Here is a 17,033-nt window from a genome sequence, read left to right as displayed (position 1 = left end):
ATATATTTATATGTATATATATTCATATATATATATAAAATTTTCCTCTTTCTTCATTAATTCAACCAATTATACTCATTTATTTTCAGTCTTTTTTTTTTTTTAAGTTAGCAACTCTAAATTTTTAGTATTTTTGAGGCAGGGTTTTACTATGTAGCCCAGGCTGGGTCTGAACCTATGATTCTACCTCTTCAAATGGGATTACAGGCATGTATCACCACACTCACTGGGTTTTGGTGGGACTGGGATTTTAACTCAGGGCTTCACTCTTGTATAGAAGAAACTCTACTGTTGAACCACACCTTCAGTCCATTTTGCTCTGGTTATTTTAGAAATTAAGTCTTGTGAACTATTTGCCCAGGCTGGCCTTAAACTACAATCCTCCCAATCTCAACCTCTCAAGTAGCGAGGATTACAGGCAGGAGCCACTGGTGCCTGGCAACAATAGTATTTCTAAAAGCAATAAAATTCCATTTGTTTCTGGATTCTCTCCATTAGGTAAGCCATCACCTATCTTATATTACTGTCACAATTTGCCTAACTTCCCAACTTATTTTGGGGTAATTGGGATGGCTTACATGATATCAGTAGACCTCTTAATTAAATGTCAAGGAAGGTGGTTCCTATTTACAAGGGGACCTCCAGCTTCATTGAGAAGCATTCAATTAGATGGAAAACAGATGCTTATTTTTGTCTTATAAACCTCAATGCAGGTTATGTGGTAATTACTTAGAAGAGCAGAATAACAATTTATGTAATCAGCAGGACCCTATAATTACTAATGCATAATTTCCAAACAGCATTTAGCAAAATGAGACCCATACATACACTTAGTAATGAAAAAGATGTGTTTGACACCATGCTAAATTACATTAAAAATTTGCATATTTTCTTCCAGGAAATGCACTAGCTTCATCTGCTCTACTTAGCTTGACTAATCTCTGCCTACTTTTAGCTCCATTAAAGGATCATGGACATGCTGAGTCACTACGATAAGTGCATAGGAGAATAAGAACCAGAAGTGAAGAAAAGCTCCTTCTCTGTTATCTAAGACGATAGAGGTGAGCTTACTCTGTGTTAGATATCAAGGTCAAGCAAAATTTGGAATTTAAGTGCCATGAAGATAACAATTACCTGCACTTAACTCTTTATTACAGATGGAAAAACTGAGGTCCAATAAAATGATAGGACTTGTGCAACATTAAGCCCAATAGGAGTAGGAATTATTAGTCCTTACTTCTCAGTTAGTCTAGTCCTATACAGAATCCATTCTACTCTGGTCATCAGATCATACAGAGTTAGTGTTAGATAAACCTAAAATTCCATTAACCCCAGGAATACTGTACTTGTCCTGGTAAGCATATTTACCATCTCAGATGGCTTTTACCATCTAGAATGATGCAGGAATGTAGGGCAACTTGTGGAGACAATTTAAGAAAGTAAAGGCATTGTTATTTAATTCTTTTTCTGGAAGAGTGCAAATGAAAGCACACCCCTTGATGAGTTCCTACCTGCAGTTCCTGAAGCCATGTCGAGGGGGTTACCAGTCTCTTCTTCGAAGCTTTGGACCTATGACATTAAAAGGCATTCATTGCATTAGAGAATTTTTCAAAAACATTCACCTCACTTAATAAACATACAATGAATGTCTATTGGCAACTGATAAGACCATGAACTCAAATAGCTTACAGTCTATAGGGAGGAGGTAGCAAGGTCAAGGCCACCACGATGAAGAGTCAAAGAATTAATGGAATTTAGAAAGGGGAAAATCACTTTTAGGTCAGAGGATCAATGTTCTTCCTGAAAGATGCACATTTGAGCTAAATTTAAATAATGATATTATTATGCTAGATTCTTTTTATGCCACCAAAAAATGTTGAATATATTGGTAGAAAGCAAGCTAATTATGGGCTCATTAACTTATGGAAAGCAACTCAGAAAATTCACTGTGTAGTAACATAGTACTTAGATGAAAGAAAATTTAATTTCAAATTGCTAGAGCGGAATTTATGCTTGAAATTTTGTAAATGCATAAGCAGTACTCTGTTAATGACAATATAAAACTACTTTTAAAAAGAGAATGAGACTATTATTAAGGCAAAATAATAAATATTACTTTAAAAATAGTAACAAAGCTTACTGTAGAAACTTGCCAAATGAAAAAAGGTTAAAAGATAGTTACTGGTTAACATTTTGAATTTTGAAGTCTTTCTTTGCAAATTTCCTTTTTCATCACTTGCTCTGGATAGATAGTTTTGTTGTCAAACTAATGATACTAAAAAGTTTTTTTACACCTCATCTTAAAGTTTCCTTAAAAACACCATCTTTAAATGACTATCATAGGTCATATTTTGAAGGTCTTTTAAGGTTCATTTAATAATTCTCCTACTTTTGGAAATGTTTTCAAAATCTTCCAATTATAAATAATGTTGAGATGAATATATTTGTACATACATCTAATTCTATATGTCATATTTATTTGATAGTGATGCCTGAATACTGAAAGCCAAATCAAATGACATGAATATTTTGAACATTATGCTACATTTGGCCAAAAACCTTCAACCCAGGAATAGAGACCCATGAGAGCACAGCTCAGTAAGGTCCTAAGAGAAAAGATTAGTCTTCCTTTCAACCCCTCATCTTTGTTTTGAATGTATTACCTTACATGTGTAATTAAATAGACATACTTTGAGCATTATTTTACTGGTTTTGGTAGCTAAAACCATATGCACCATAAAAATTTCAAGTGTAATAATAAGAAAACTATCTTCTTATGACCATTAGTATGGAGAAAAACTCATTTAGTAAATTTATAAAGAACATATTTATCTAGTAAAAAAACAAAAGAAAAAAGCCTGAGAATTCAAAATAGATACCAGATGTATTCTTGGGCTTTTCACCTAAGACAAATGTATTAATCAATGAAAAATTACATAATCATAACTTTCTAAATAGTCTCCATCCAATCAAGATGCCAATTGCAATTATTTAATAATATGGTTAATGTTCTCACATGTAACTTCTGCAAGTGAGAGAGAAGAATAAAGATTATTTATTGTAGGTTTAAAGAAGCAGCCTCCTTTGAGTTTATAATCTCATGAGCTTCACAGATCAAATTAATTTCATATGCTTGGGATTTTAAAAAGAAAGGCGCTGACTCAATTTTACTAAGTAAATTAAACACAAAAAATGTTGATTTTTTTTGCATTAGAAATCTATGCACAATTTTCTTTGGAATCATAATTTTGAGATGTTAGCCAATTATCACCAAATGCAGCCTTCAGCAAGACTTCAGGGAAAGCATTGTAGATTGATCTGGAGGGAAAATGAGGCCAAGCATAGCTGAAATTCTGATAAATATTTATGTACATTGGTTCATAGTTTAAATGCCATGAAAATCTGTCAATTTCACACATATTCTTCATTTCTCATAATTGCATTTTTATATTTGCCATTGAAAAATAAATATTAAATCTGGCATTGGCTCCTGTTTAAGATGCATTCTACCGAAGCTTCATGTGCTCACTCACTGGTATGAGTGAAATAAACATAAATCCCCAGTGATACAGTAATATTTTATACATGATATACATTTTATATATAATATGAAAACTTTGTAAAGACAAAGTTTAAGTAGCAAGTTTCTTCTATGTGATTTTTACAGTTCTCTCTGCCTTACATACACATGTAGCCTGTCACATATGCAAATCAGGGAAAATGTTGAAGGTACAGCAGAAACAAAGTTGGCTATGAAGTTTGACAGACTATTCTGTTTTTCTATAGAAGCCATCCTTAGGCTAAATGAACATTATCAAATACTTTTAATGTTACTTTGTTCATTCATTCATTTATTCAACATATATCACCTGTGTGCAGAAGAAACATGGGCTTCTTTAAAAAAAATTGGTGTCCCTGCTTCTCCTCTCCCCACCCTCCAATATATACTAACAAGTAGTTTTTCCTCAAATAATTGTCATTTAAAAAAATTTGAAAGTAGAGTAGGCTAGAACTGACATTCTTGTTTGAACTTTGACATTTGTCAATCTCCCCCACTCTCACATATTGATGACACACAGTTGAATGTGGAGGACTTCTCCTCTAAGATGGGCTGATTTGAAGCAGAGGAAACTTAAGGGACAGTAGAGTCTAGCAAGGCTTGATGATAGACCACAGTTGATGAAACTTCTTTTTTGGATCCTAGCTAACGCACCAGCCTGACTAACAAATTGCACATTGACTTGACTTTCTACAATAATTTAACTGTTTGTTTGGTAACTAAATAATCTTTGTAAAATTGAGTTAAAAGAGAACATTTTATTTTGTACCACCCTATTTATCCTCAAATCCGAGCACTTAACCAAAGTTCTGCTTTTTTTCTTCTTTTGCAATTTTTATGTTATTATTTTATATTCATTATTTTAAGCATCTTCAATTTATTTATATAAGGCAGACAGATTAGATAGATAGATGGAATGTTAAGATCATTAATAGGTACATATTTTGAAGAAATTTTTATACCTGGGGGGCAGGGAAGGCTGCCAATAGGCATATTTACCTAAGTAAATCTTATTCTTTTAAGGTTAAAACCTCACATCCCATAAATTCGTTGATCCTCTCAGTCCCCTGGAAGGTTACAAATTCCTTTATTTTCTGCTTGAATACTCCAAAGCATGTCTGCAGAGTAACTTAAAAGATCATCTGTGGATCTGCCACTGTCCTTCCATATTACTGCTCTCTGTGCTGATCCTTGCTATCTCTCTGTGGCTCCCTTCAAGGTAGATTCTGTTACCATTTCTGTACTGGTCACTCTATGCCTGGCACATAGAGGGCTCAATAGAGGGGTGACCCCACATTGAACTTTACATATAAATATCCTTCCCTGCTTTTGGATAATTTAGATGAAGAGGACAAAATCTTGTTCATACTTTGTAATTGCTCCTTTGTAATTATATTAAGCAACAGAGTTTCACCAAACTAACTCCCCATCATAATTTCCATGATGAATAGAGAAACAAGTGGAACATGTATATAATTTGGGGAGAGAAAAAAAAGCAATGAGATGGATGGGTGGAGGTGTCATTGAAATGAGAGTGAAAATGAATGTGAGAGAAGATGGGAATGAAGGACCAAAGGATGTATTTGAAATGCAGTCAAGCTATATGAATATCAATAAATCCCAAAGCATGCTAGCAAATAAAATACTAACCCCTAAAATGAAAATGAAATCCCAGTTCCTTCTGCTTTATCTAAGGCACTGGATTAGGCTATGGGACCAATGTTCCCCAAACACATTCTGGCTGCTGAAAGCTTAATTGGGGAGAGGCCACTGGCACACAAGCTCCCCTTGTGGAGGCTCTGAGAACACACAGGAGTTGTCAGGACAAGCGTCACTAAGTGGAAAGTAGTTGAACCGACCCTCCAAGAAGGCAAAGCATAGAGACTTGTATAGCAGATACAAAGCATACTGAAACACATAATAAAACACTGAGCAAAAGCAAAGTTGGAAATAACTCAGGTTCAATTGTGAGAAAGTTGGACAAAAGAAATGGGAAAAAACTGATTTTATGCTAGTTTATTTCTGACTGAAGCTACTTGAATGACTCAAAGTGCATGAGACTAAACTGAATTTGGAACAATAAGCTAGAATAATGAGATGATGAAAGATAGAGTAGACCAATAAGAGCTGGAAGACAAAAGATGTTCTCTTGAGGAAGCTAAGCACATAGGTACAACACTGACCTCCTCCATTTCAAAGGATTCTGGTCCTTTACCCGCAAGATGAGAAAAATTCTTGAGCTTATTCCTGTAAATCCAGTTCTCCCTCTGAGTTCTGTCCCTGACCAATCCCTCAGACACACAGGAAGGAGGGGGCTTCTTGACCAGCATGGATGAGCAAGACCATTGCTTGCCCAGAGGTGCTCGTGGAGGGTGACAAGGTGCCAAGTCATCACAGGCTTGTACACACTGATGGTCTGCAGAAGAAGACCCATGATGTTGGCAGTGGCTGATGGAGGCCACAGGTAAGTCTGATCCAGTCTTCCTTGGATTGGCATATTGGATGGAAAACCCATTCTGCATTTTGAAAGATTCTGATGCTTGTGGGCTACAGTCCCTCCTGATGTCCTGTTTTGAAGCTCTCCTTAAAAGTCTACTCATTCTTCTTCGATGCTCATTAGCCCCATTCACCAAAGCTTTTTGCACACTCTCTCCTCCAGCTTTCTCTTCAACTTTGCTCTGTAGGGTGTTACCATCATTCAGCAAAGAGGAGAAGGCGTTTGTTATATGGTCCAGGATCTCCAGCTGTTGGAATCGGCCTGATGAACACAAGGAACACAAGCATTTTAGACAGGGTCTTTCCAGTGGAGCTGCTCTAATGAAGTAAATGATGTAAAAACAAAAAGAGTGGGTAAACATGTGGTTTTTCAAGATAAGAAAGGAATTTAAGCTCTAGAAACTCAACTTTTCCCTTTGCTTTTATGCAGATGGCTCTCCTACATAAAGAGAAATCCCTGTATTGGAGGGAAAGTAAATACCTTTTCAGTTGAGTACATATAATTATATAGATCCATTATGATCGTAGTGTTTATGTGTTAATGCATTAAAAAAACTCTGGATATGGTGGGAATATATATACCTATGTGCATTAAACTGAATGGAAAAGAATGAACCTAGCCAGCATCATCAATATGAAGTGGCCTGAGTATTTGTATCAGTCAAACTTTCATCTCTGTGGCCAGACACCCAAGATAAACAATTTAAAGGAAGAAAGATTTATTTTAGCTCATGGTTTCAGAAGTTGCAGGCCGTAACCCTTGGCTCTCTTGATTCTGGGCCCATGGTGAGACAGAGCATAATAGTGATAGGAGCATGTGGCAGAGCTATTCACCTATTGTGGACAGGAAACAGAGAGAAGGGACTAGGAACCAGGTATAGCATTCAAAGGAGTACCTACAGTGACCTCTTTCCTCCAGCTAGGTAGGTCCCATTTCCTAAAGTTTCTACCCACACCCCCAAAACATAGTGCCATCAGGTGGGGATCAAGCATTTAACACATGAGCCTATGGGGGATATTTTCATATTCAAACCATAACACTGTTCTTCCCACAGCTCTTCCCACAGCTTCATGCATAGACATTTCAGCATCACCTCCAACATCTCCATCACCAGAGAGTAGAATGATCACAGTGTTTGAAGTCAGGAGGTCTGGATCCAAATCCCAGCTCAACCATCACTATTGGGTTTGACCCCAGAGTACGTGAGTTAATAGATACATGGCTCTTAGCTCTGTGCTAGACATAGTAAATGGTCAGTTTTTTCCACCTGGGGAATCACAACTCTTTTGTGGATCTATCATCTCTGTTGTGTGCATCAAAGCAAAGTTGTAAAAATACAATGTTATGTAGTATTGGCTATTAAAATAATGATTGTAAACGTGCAGGACTCAGGAAGGAATACACTGTCATTAGTCTTTCAAGAGAAGACAGTCATTAATGAGAAAACCCATTTGGCCTTCAAAACAAACCAATTTCTCAACTTGAAAGGCTTTCTGGATGATCTTGCATCAATATTTTAATATCAGGCAATATATGCAAGTACTGATTTAATTAGCATAAGGAGGAGACCTAATGCACTAAGGGATAATTTGGGGGCACTTTGCCAGTCTTTTGTCAGATTGGCAAATATATATTTGGTATCTCATTTTAATAAAATGATAGTAATGGAAAAGCAAAGCATTTTTTTTTTTGTCATAGCACAGTCTCCTCTCAACTTCAGTGACTGCACGCAGGGTTACGTGACCCAGCAATGGTCAAGCACCACATAGGTGGTCAAGATGCTGTCCTTCCTTCTGTCATTTTCACCATCAAAGCAATGCTACTAACTAATCTCTGAGCATGTCCTTTATGTAACTGTTTCTCTCATCTGAAAGTAGAAGGGATTGACAAGTCAACCTTCTACTTCAAAAAATATGATGTATTTCTCCCAGATAACTGTGCTATTCTTTCAAGATCTATAAGAACTCTTGGGTTTGAATGTTTCCAAATAATTCTGATTACATTCCTCCCTCCAAGTTAAGCTTACTTGAAAGGAATTCTCTTTTGTGAGCTAGTGGGCACAATTGAAGAATTACAGTGCAGCTTCTCTGGCTGTCTTCCATCCAACCCATACTAGGTTTTTGCACTTAAACTAAGACAAAAACCTATCAACATTATTGGTTCAGTCAATTCAGAAAATACAAGTCCAAATACAAGTCTAAACACTCAGATGAGTGTTTTATTTTTGCCTTTAGGTAAATTGAGCAATGCACTAATTGATTCTTACTCTCAAGTTTGAGCCTTTTGTATTAATTTTGAAAGGCACATAATTTTCTATTGATCTTTTGAACAACCAAGTAACTTTGTTATTGCCTAATTTACATTTGGCCTTCTCAGCTTTCTTGAATCAAAAGTGAACTAATAAGTGTTAAGTAGTGAAGATAAGAGTGGCCAAGCTGTTACAGGATCAGGGACCAACTGATAGTTCCTCTCTAATTCCTGGGTCAATTTCATTTGTAAAATGTCTACTTCACAGATCAGCTCAAACACTACTCAAATATTATTAAGTGTTATTATTATCCTGAAATAAAGAATAAATCAAAAACTTATATTGCTATGCTTCCTGGAAGAGGAGACATCAAAGAACAATATTAATTGCTTCTGAAAAGTGAAGAAACTTTGTACTGTATACCTTCAGGTTGACATACTTTTCTTTAAAAGCCTCAAAGCTGAGATTTTGAGAACTATTTCACCTATGTGAAAATGGAGAAAAAGAAACTAAGATGAGAAAGCCAGGTGCTCTGCTCCACATAATTGAGAAAAACATTTCATATCCTTGAGTTTCCTTTGTGGCACTGGGGGGTTGAGTTCAGTGCCTTGGGCTTGATAAGCAGGTGCTCAAGCACTTGAGCATGCCCCCAGTCCTTTTTCCTTTGGTTAATTTTTGGGATATGGTCTGCTTTATCCCTGGGCTGGCCTAGACCAGTGATCCTCCTATTTATGTTTCCCCATGTAGCTGGATGGCAAGCATGTATTAATACACTCATCTTTTTATTGGCTGAGATGGTGTCTCATGAACTTTTTGCCTGGGCTGGTCTTGAATCATGATCTGCTACCTCTCAAACAGCTAGGATTACAGACTTGAGCTACCACACCCAGTTTATTTAAAATAATTTGAGAAACCAAATTTTGTCTTTTCTCCAACTAGAATCCTATGGAGATGTTCTTTGCTGATCCAAGAGAGTTTCTACATTTAAATGATTTAGAAAATGATGTCCTACATCCTCACAAGGAGCATATTGTGAACATACCATTCACAAATTAAACAAACCCTGCAGTAAACAAACCTGCTTCAATTCAAAGCATCTCCCCACCCCAATCAGACATGGTACATGTACCCTGAGAACATCCTTAGAAATATCCCAGAGGAAAAAAGTACAGTGACAACCAGTCAGGGAAATATGGCAGCATGCACAATAGCTGTAAGGATTAGACATAGTTAATCCACAAATCTGCAGGTATGGAAGATTAATAATTACCACTGCAGCTCAACACACACATGGCAGTGGTCTAAGTTCCACAGATGAGGAAATTCAGGTTTCACCTAGTGACTAGGGGGAAGTCCTGTGAGATCCCAGTTCTCTGCCTCCTGAATGTGTGACTATGGTAGATTTTAGTGCTGTTCAATAGTATTTTCAGTTTTCCTCCTTCTGGGCATATGACAGGATTGTACATGCCACTTCTTTTGGAGTTGTGTGGCCTTGTAACTTGTTTTACCCATTGAAATCTGAGCTGACCAAATGTGTGTGAGTTATGAGCAGAAGGATTTAAGAGCTGAGTATTGTTCTCCACTTGCATCACCCTTTCCTTGTCACTGCAACTAGTGCTGTCCAGATTGGGGTGGGGATGGGGCAAATTATTCAGAGAGGACAATATGGAGTAGATATGTCATTCTGCCAAATATATACAAAGCACAGCAAACATGTGAAGTGATCAAAAAAATAAATCTTTTCTGTTTTAAACCCCAGAAGTAGAGGGTTGAAAGTTACTTTTTCACAATCTATTAGCCTAACCCATCTAACAAAGTGGTGCTCCATCGACTCGTTGCCATTGCTGGATGCAAATGGCAGATGGTCCTTACTTACCATACAAGTTAGGGTTCTCAATGTCCATTCGCTGCTTCTGAGCTTCAAGAAAAACATGGATGTTGATACCTCGGGCTGCTGAACCACAACCAAGGAACCTGGATGGAATTTGTGTGCAGATGTCTGGCTCATCAGCGCCAAACCCCAGATCCAAGAGAATCTCTACTGGATCTTTTTCCCAAAATTCCAGCCATTCAGGAATGCTGTGATAAAAATATGAATATCCTTATCCAATAATAGCTCACTTAACCATAGCCATTTTTTCTAATCACCCAATTTTCTAGAAAGTGAGTGAAAGAACGTGGCCAGACAAAACATGGTATATCCACTAGGGCTAATATATACTCACCTAAAGGATAAATGGTCACCCCATCCAAGGCTTTACATACTAGAGCATGAATTTATCTTTCTGGCTTCTTTTCTCAGTGGACAAATGTTAGGTTAGACAGGACAGGAAGCTTGGGGAATGAAGCCAAAAATTGTGCATTGACAACCAATGATAATTGATGGCAAGAGAGGAAACAGAAGAAAGTGATAACTGATGTCTAGAGAGAAAACAGAAGAAAAAAACCCAAAACTGTGAATTGGAGTCTCAAAGAAGAATATTTTTATAGAGTATCAGTTTGGGGCACCCTCGGCTACACAAATCTGTTAAGGATGTCATTGAATGCAGACTATATGGATTGGTGTTTCCAAATAATTTAAGTCCTTAAGTAGGATTAAAATATGTTCTGTATTTTTTCCCTTGGTCTTGGCTGAGAAATAAGAAATGCTTTTGTCAAATTGTTCTATTCTCATTTGGCACTAAAAATGATAACAGTTATCTGGAAATTGTATTTATATATACCAACCCAGTTCTAATTAGTAAACTCTTGGATTTGAGCTTAAAAACCCATGGACTTTCTGGGAATAAGAACTTTCGATAAGGTCTTTACCAGGTTTGCTCTTCTGTTAAAGTGACTGTTTGCCTTTACTTTACACGCAACACTATAGCACTTAGATAATTTTACTGTTGTAACCTACCCCCATGGGCAGGCCCACTCACTCATACCACAAGCATGACATTCACACTTTCTAATGTGACATGGAGCTCTGACGCTCTGCCTCCTGATTTGATCAAGAGAAAAGGTAGACCAGGAACCCTTGGTGAGGGGCTTAAATGGCTTAGCTCAGATATCTTGATCACTGAAATTAACTGAAGGCTGGGATTCCAAGCATTTGCTTACATTGACATAGGCAGCTTAGCATCAAAGAAGGTGAAGGAGAAAAAAAATTCTGGAGACAAATCTAAATTGATCAATTTAATCTATTACCCTATTAACCCCATTTTACACACTGTTATTAGAGCAATTTATACAAATATTTATTGGACAGCTGTCATGTTTTGAGCTGTAATGCTAGGCACAAGGAGCAAAAATTAACAAAGATAGTCCCTGCTTTAATAAATCAAGATAGCCTCATGGCCAATAATATCATTTGATTTGCCATTAAATATTTTCACATCAGTATAAAAATATCATTAACCTTTAAATTACGTATAGTTATACAAGAAATACATAAAATATATCACCTTTACAAGATTATAATATTATAGATAAATCTTTCTGTCCTCTTAGTCAGTAACCCCACTAGTATACCCACTTCCTGCTAAATCTGAGTAAACTTCTAGACATTTTTCTATGTAGTTACATTCATGCTTTGTAGATTTCATTGTTTCCTTTATAAATAGTAACATATTGTATGTATTCTTCTGCATCTTGTTTTTTTGCCTAAAAATATGATCCAAAGATCTTTCTAATAGGTAGAGATATGGTATATGTATTTCCAATAGTTACAGATACAACCTGTATAATTCTGACTTTTTTTTTTTTAAATCACTGTATGGAATTCCATAAAATGGATAGGCCAATAGGTTTTTTTTTTTTTTTTGCCCATTTCCCCATTGACAGATATTTAGTCTATTTCCCATTTCACTGACTCTTTTATATTGTTCTTGTAAATCACAGTTTGAAGTGCTTTATTCATTCTCTTATCCATTCAGCAGTATTCCTCCAGCACTTACTTATAATTTCATGAAATTCATTGTTGTGCAGAATCATTCCTATGGATGAAAAGGGCCTTGAAATCACATACCTTTGTGGTACACTTGTTGTAGAATGGCAAGAATTGAAACTGGTTCCTCTGGATAGGGTAGGAGTTTCTGAAAACTGATGCAGAGATCTGCAGGGGAGGGGGAATACCAAAGATGAGACATGCTGATTTTTGTCATCCTTGGTAGGTCATTGTGACTCCTTCTCTTCCAGAGCAAACATTTGCATTTCCTCTTAGCTTCTAATAATCCTGTAATGGCCACACCTCCAAGGAGAGAGTGTGCAGCTGAGGGGCTGTTCCTCTTTTCAGAGTACTGTGTTACTGAAGGTGTGAGAATTTGTTAGGTGCCCGCTAGTGCTCATTATAAAGGTGACAGAATATCTCATTCTTGACAGATGGCAAATCATTGGGGGACCTTTCAGGAACTCAGCCTTGCTAGTCTCCAACTTTGGGGAAGAAGTTAAAATTACGTGATGAAAGAGGTACAGTGAACAGCCATTGGAGCAACTCCACGTTAATTCTCACAATGGAGAAGCATTCATATTGCATGACTAACAGTCTCTGAATGCTGTCCCCAGGGTACCTGTGGCCATCCATATGCAACAGTAACAAACTCCTTTACTACTGAAAATAATGAGCACACTTTATCCAATAGGGCTGTGTTGCAAACCATTTTAAAGCACTTCCAAAGAGAATGGAACTCTATTATAACACAATTCAGTTTTTATAGCTCATCTATATCATGGATCCCATCTAGCATCATAAGATACAATAGATGATTGGCATAAAATTAGAATTTATCAAATAATATTATGAAGATACCAATGTTCCCAAGAAGACCAAGTTACCTTCCATGGACTGCTGAATTTGTCTTAGACCTAAACTTATTTAGTAAGAACAATTGGACCCTGCCTCTTCTTTGTTTAATTGCTTCTTTTCATTACAGCTGAGAAAGAAGTTTCTGGATAATAAGAGTGCTCTCATTTTAAAAGATCATCTAGCTTGCTGGGAGTCTAGAGGAAAGGCAAAAAATATCCTTTGATTGAGCTTTTCACTTTACTTAGTATTAGGCCCTCCATAATTTAGCTTTCATTCTGAGATTGAGGATCATCTCTTATTTTGTAATATTTGGGAGAGATACCCAGAAACAGCTCTGGCCTTGAGTCTAGAAGAATCCATGCATACTCACTGTTAATAAAGCCACTGACATACCCGCTGGTCACTGAACCCAGCTCTCATTTTCCTTTTTGAGAAAATAAAGAGTTGCCTGAAGATTTCTGCATTCCCCTAGAGCTCTATGATTCCATGAATAACAAAAACAACCAATCCTTTATTAGGGGGAACCATGAAAAATGGCAGTTTGGATGTGATTTGGTAGGAGTAAGAGGGTTGGAGTACTGTACACTTGGTTTTCAGCTAGCAGGAATTATCCTAAAAATACAAGCATGATGAAGGCACAGGAAGAAGAGTCCCTAACCTCAAAAAGCTCTTTAATCCAGTGTTCCTTAAATAAGCATGTGTGCCTCACATCTGAAGGATTTACAAAACAACAACAAAAAAAACCCCACAAGAGTTCTGAACCCTACTTCTGATCTTCTATCCACTATGTCTCAAGTGGAGTTTGGAGTTTGCTTTTCTATTAAGTTCCCAGATGATGTTGCTGTTTGATGGGTCTCACCCTGAGACCCAGTCTCTTCTCTATTAAGGGACTAGCTGTTTTCCATATAACTTTGGATACTGTGTGCCATTATTACCCAGAAAATATCGTGATGATTAGTAACACTGGTAAAATGAAAATAAGAACATAACTTTCATGAACAATTTCATTGTAGTGGAAAGTCATTTATGTACAGGTTCTAATTAAATTTCCCACCTAGTCAGCATTCGTTGAGTTCATTTCCTGAGTTCTTTATCATATTTAAGGAAACTCTGTTTCTCTCAAGGTTAGTGAAAATGTTCTGGGCATTGTGGCTAAGCCAATAACATTTCATGAGATCCCAAGTCCATGGTATTATTAAGAAACTTCTTTACAACTATTTCATGTATCAAAGATGTAGCTCTAAAATATTGGAATGAAGCAACTCTGGTTCCTCTGCCTACCTCATGTAGTCTTTCACAGTCATTTGAACCATTCCTTGTTCATGCAAAGAACCTGTAACAACAAACAAAAAAGTAGACATGAACTTAGTTTCCTTTTATCTCTTGGAAGATTTTCTCATTTCCAAATGAGTCGATGTGAGACTAAATTTTCATATCCATCGTTGAATAGGCATGAAATATGAGACACCTCTGTAGTGAACAAGACCCAGTATAATTAATGGCTAAATGGTGTGACAGTCACTTGAAGAAATGTACTCTCTCAATGAAGAGGGGAGTTGGTAGCAAACAGAGAAGTGAGCAAATGGTTTGTGGAGGAAATTGCATTCATCTTAGATTTTTAAGAATGAGAAAACTTGATGGGTGGAAAAGGGATATTGCTATTAAAGAAAAGGAAAAAAGTTAGCTATAGCAAGTGTGAAGCACAGTGCTAGAGCTAATCTGATAGGATCACAGAACATTTGGGGACGTTCTTATATATAAGATTGAGGAGCAAGGGTGGGGTAGGCAGAAGAATAAGTGGAAGATTTAGCATTGATTGACCATCTTTTGACCTATTCTTCAGGTGAGGAAACTGAGACAGAGAGCTCATGATCAGATGTAGGAATTTATTACAACCTTTACTATTGGTTATAACAAGAATTGTTATGCTATTTATTGAGCATCAACTTTGTTCAAGGCAATGTGCTAAGCCTGTTACATTGCACAATCTCCAGTCTCAACAATAAATCCATGAAATAGTCATTATTTTCCACTTAATAAGAGAAAATCTGAGGCTCAGAGAAATTAAATAAATTTCTCATGGTCAGTAAAATGTCACAGCTTAGTTTAGTTTGTTGTTGTTTTCTTCTTTTCAAAACATTGTACTGCCCACAGAAGTCTGGCAGTTTATCTGGAAGCAGATAATGGAGTTTATATGTATATATTAGGATGTGGAAAGCCATGAGCAAACAAGTAAATGTTAAAAAAAATGGTGTTGAAGGTCCTTTTGCCTGGTGGTGGCGCTGGGGACAGAATACCTGAGCATATACAGGGTTGGCATCAGAGGGGCCATTGCAGTACTCAGACCCTATGTCATGACACAACACATGGCCAACATCTACAAAGGGAAATATGCAGAATATGGACACATTTCTCAAGTCTACCAATCCCATTTGTGGTTGTTCTGGGTAAAAATGTATGACAAGTATAAAACTGGGAAGTGATACCACCCTGTAGTTCTATGAAAAGATGAAGATATTCACCATTAGGAAGGTAATACAGGTTGAGAGAAATTTTAGATGAATAAAACTGAATATACTGAAAATAATAAAGGGCTCTAGTTGGAGCCAAGATTCTTGTCTGGGCAGGGAGTCTATGAATGACTTCATGGTGTCTATGAACTTAACAGTGAATTTTAAATATGGAGAGTGGATAGTAATTACCAAAATTTTTCTCTTTTCTTTTTTAAGTGATACTGGGTATTGAACCCAGAGGCACGCACTCTGCCTCTGAGTGACATCCTCAGCCCTTGTTTTGTTCCTAGGTAGTCCAGGCTGACCTCCAACTCCAGAGGTCTTTTTTTGCTTTGGCCTTCTTAGGCCTGGGATTATAGGTATGAACCACCATACCTGGCTAAGAAATATCCGTAATTTTGATTTTTAAAGGTTCAGTTAAGTGGAAAAGGAACACTGGTTCATATGAAGGTACATATTTGAGATGTGTGTGGCCAGAGGAATCTTAACCAGGCCCAGAATGGACAACTATATCTGAGAGCACAGATACAGTAAATGGCTTATTTAAAAAAACACCCTGGAACTCTGTCACCACAAAAGTCAGACAGAGTAAGAAACATTAATCTATTATAACAGTTGAAATACAGAGAGAAGATACAGCCACTGTGCCAGCACTCCCGATCCTACTATCAATGCAGACATTGCTTTTTCATTGAGCTTTGATAGGCTCTCAAAATCTTCAGGAAAGCCTCCAATATCTGATTAGAGTTGTCACATAAAGATGAAGACCATTTGAAATAAAAAGTGATTTTTTGTGAAAAATAGTAATTTGGAGTTGTGTATCTAAAGTCAATTACTTGATGAAAATAGGTAACTGCTTCATAAAACATTCTAGGGAATGTGGTCTTTCATTTAGCTCTTCCTTCACCTGCAATACAACTCCAGAAGCCAGAATTTGAAAACTTATCATTTTTTTTAAGAGACAAATTTCTCTTCTAGGCAGGCATTTCTAATCCACGGCAGCACACTTGCTCACTAAGCTCAACTCAGTCTCAGAGCTTCTCAAACTCACAAACACACTGCCAATTGATTGAGGTTGTCACATGACAGAGAGCCAATTTGCTGCCTTATTAATCATGTCACAGATGCAGACAGTTTTTAGACAATCGTGTAACAGCCTGATGCCATGATGAATTAAATAATAAGTTGTCCAAATGGAAGATAAAATAAATATTTATCATTTTAAGAAAAATTTCCCCATTTTTCTTCCTTCCTCCCCTTCCTACCAGTACTACTTCTATCTACTAATTTGCAAGTAACTCACAAAGTCACATCTGGGTTAGTTCACATGGAAAATTCTGGAGAGTTTTTGAGTACTTCTCCTCATCAAACACATTGCTTGCTTCTGGAATTTTGCTGTGTCTTTTGCCATTAGGGCTACTCTTGCCACT

The 17,033-nt window shown here is 36.9% G+C and overlaps 1 protein-coding gene across 3 annotated transcripts in view; it reads right to left on the bottom strand.

Annotated features, from left to right (window-relative positions):
• Itprid1 (ITPR interacting domain containing 1) overlaps nt 1-17,033 on the bottom strand; it is a 90,360-nt gene that overhangs the window by 62,169 nt on the left and 11,158 nt on the right. For 2 of the 3 annotated variants that reach the window (XM_074065256.1, XM_074065255.1), the window contains 5 exons: nt 14,372-14,423; nt 12,314-12,400; nt 10,181-10,383; nt 5,743-6,317; nt 1,512-1,569 (listed from right to left, as the gene is read on the bottom strand). In XM_074065256.1, coding sequence (XP_073921357.1) covers nt 1,512-1,569; nt 5,743-6,317; nt 10,181-10,383; nt 12,314-12,400; nt 14,372-14,403 — 955 coding nt within the window. In that variant the 5' untranslated portion in view covers nt 14,404-14,423. Of the gene's footprint in view, nt 1-1,511; nt 1,570-5,742; nt 6,318-10,180; nt 10,384-12,313; nt 12,401-14,371; nt 14,425-17,033 lie in introns of those variants that run through there. The other variant, XM_074065257.1, reaches the window with a different exon arrangement.

The sequence above is a fragment of the Castor canadensis genome, chromosome 2 (genome assembly GCF_047511655.1).
Source record: "Castor canadensis chromosome 2, mCasCan1.hap1v2, whole genome shotgun sequence".
NCBI lineage: Eukaryota > Metazoa > Chordata > Mammalia > Rodentia > Castoridae > Castor > Castor canadensis.
This window is presented reverse-complemented; position numbering and strand designations above follow the sequence as displayed.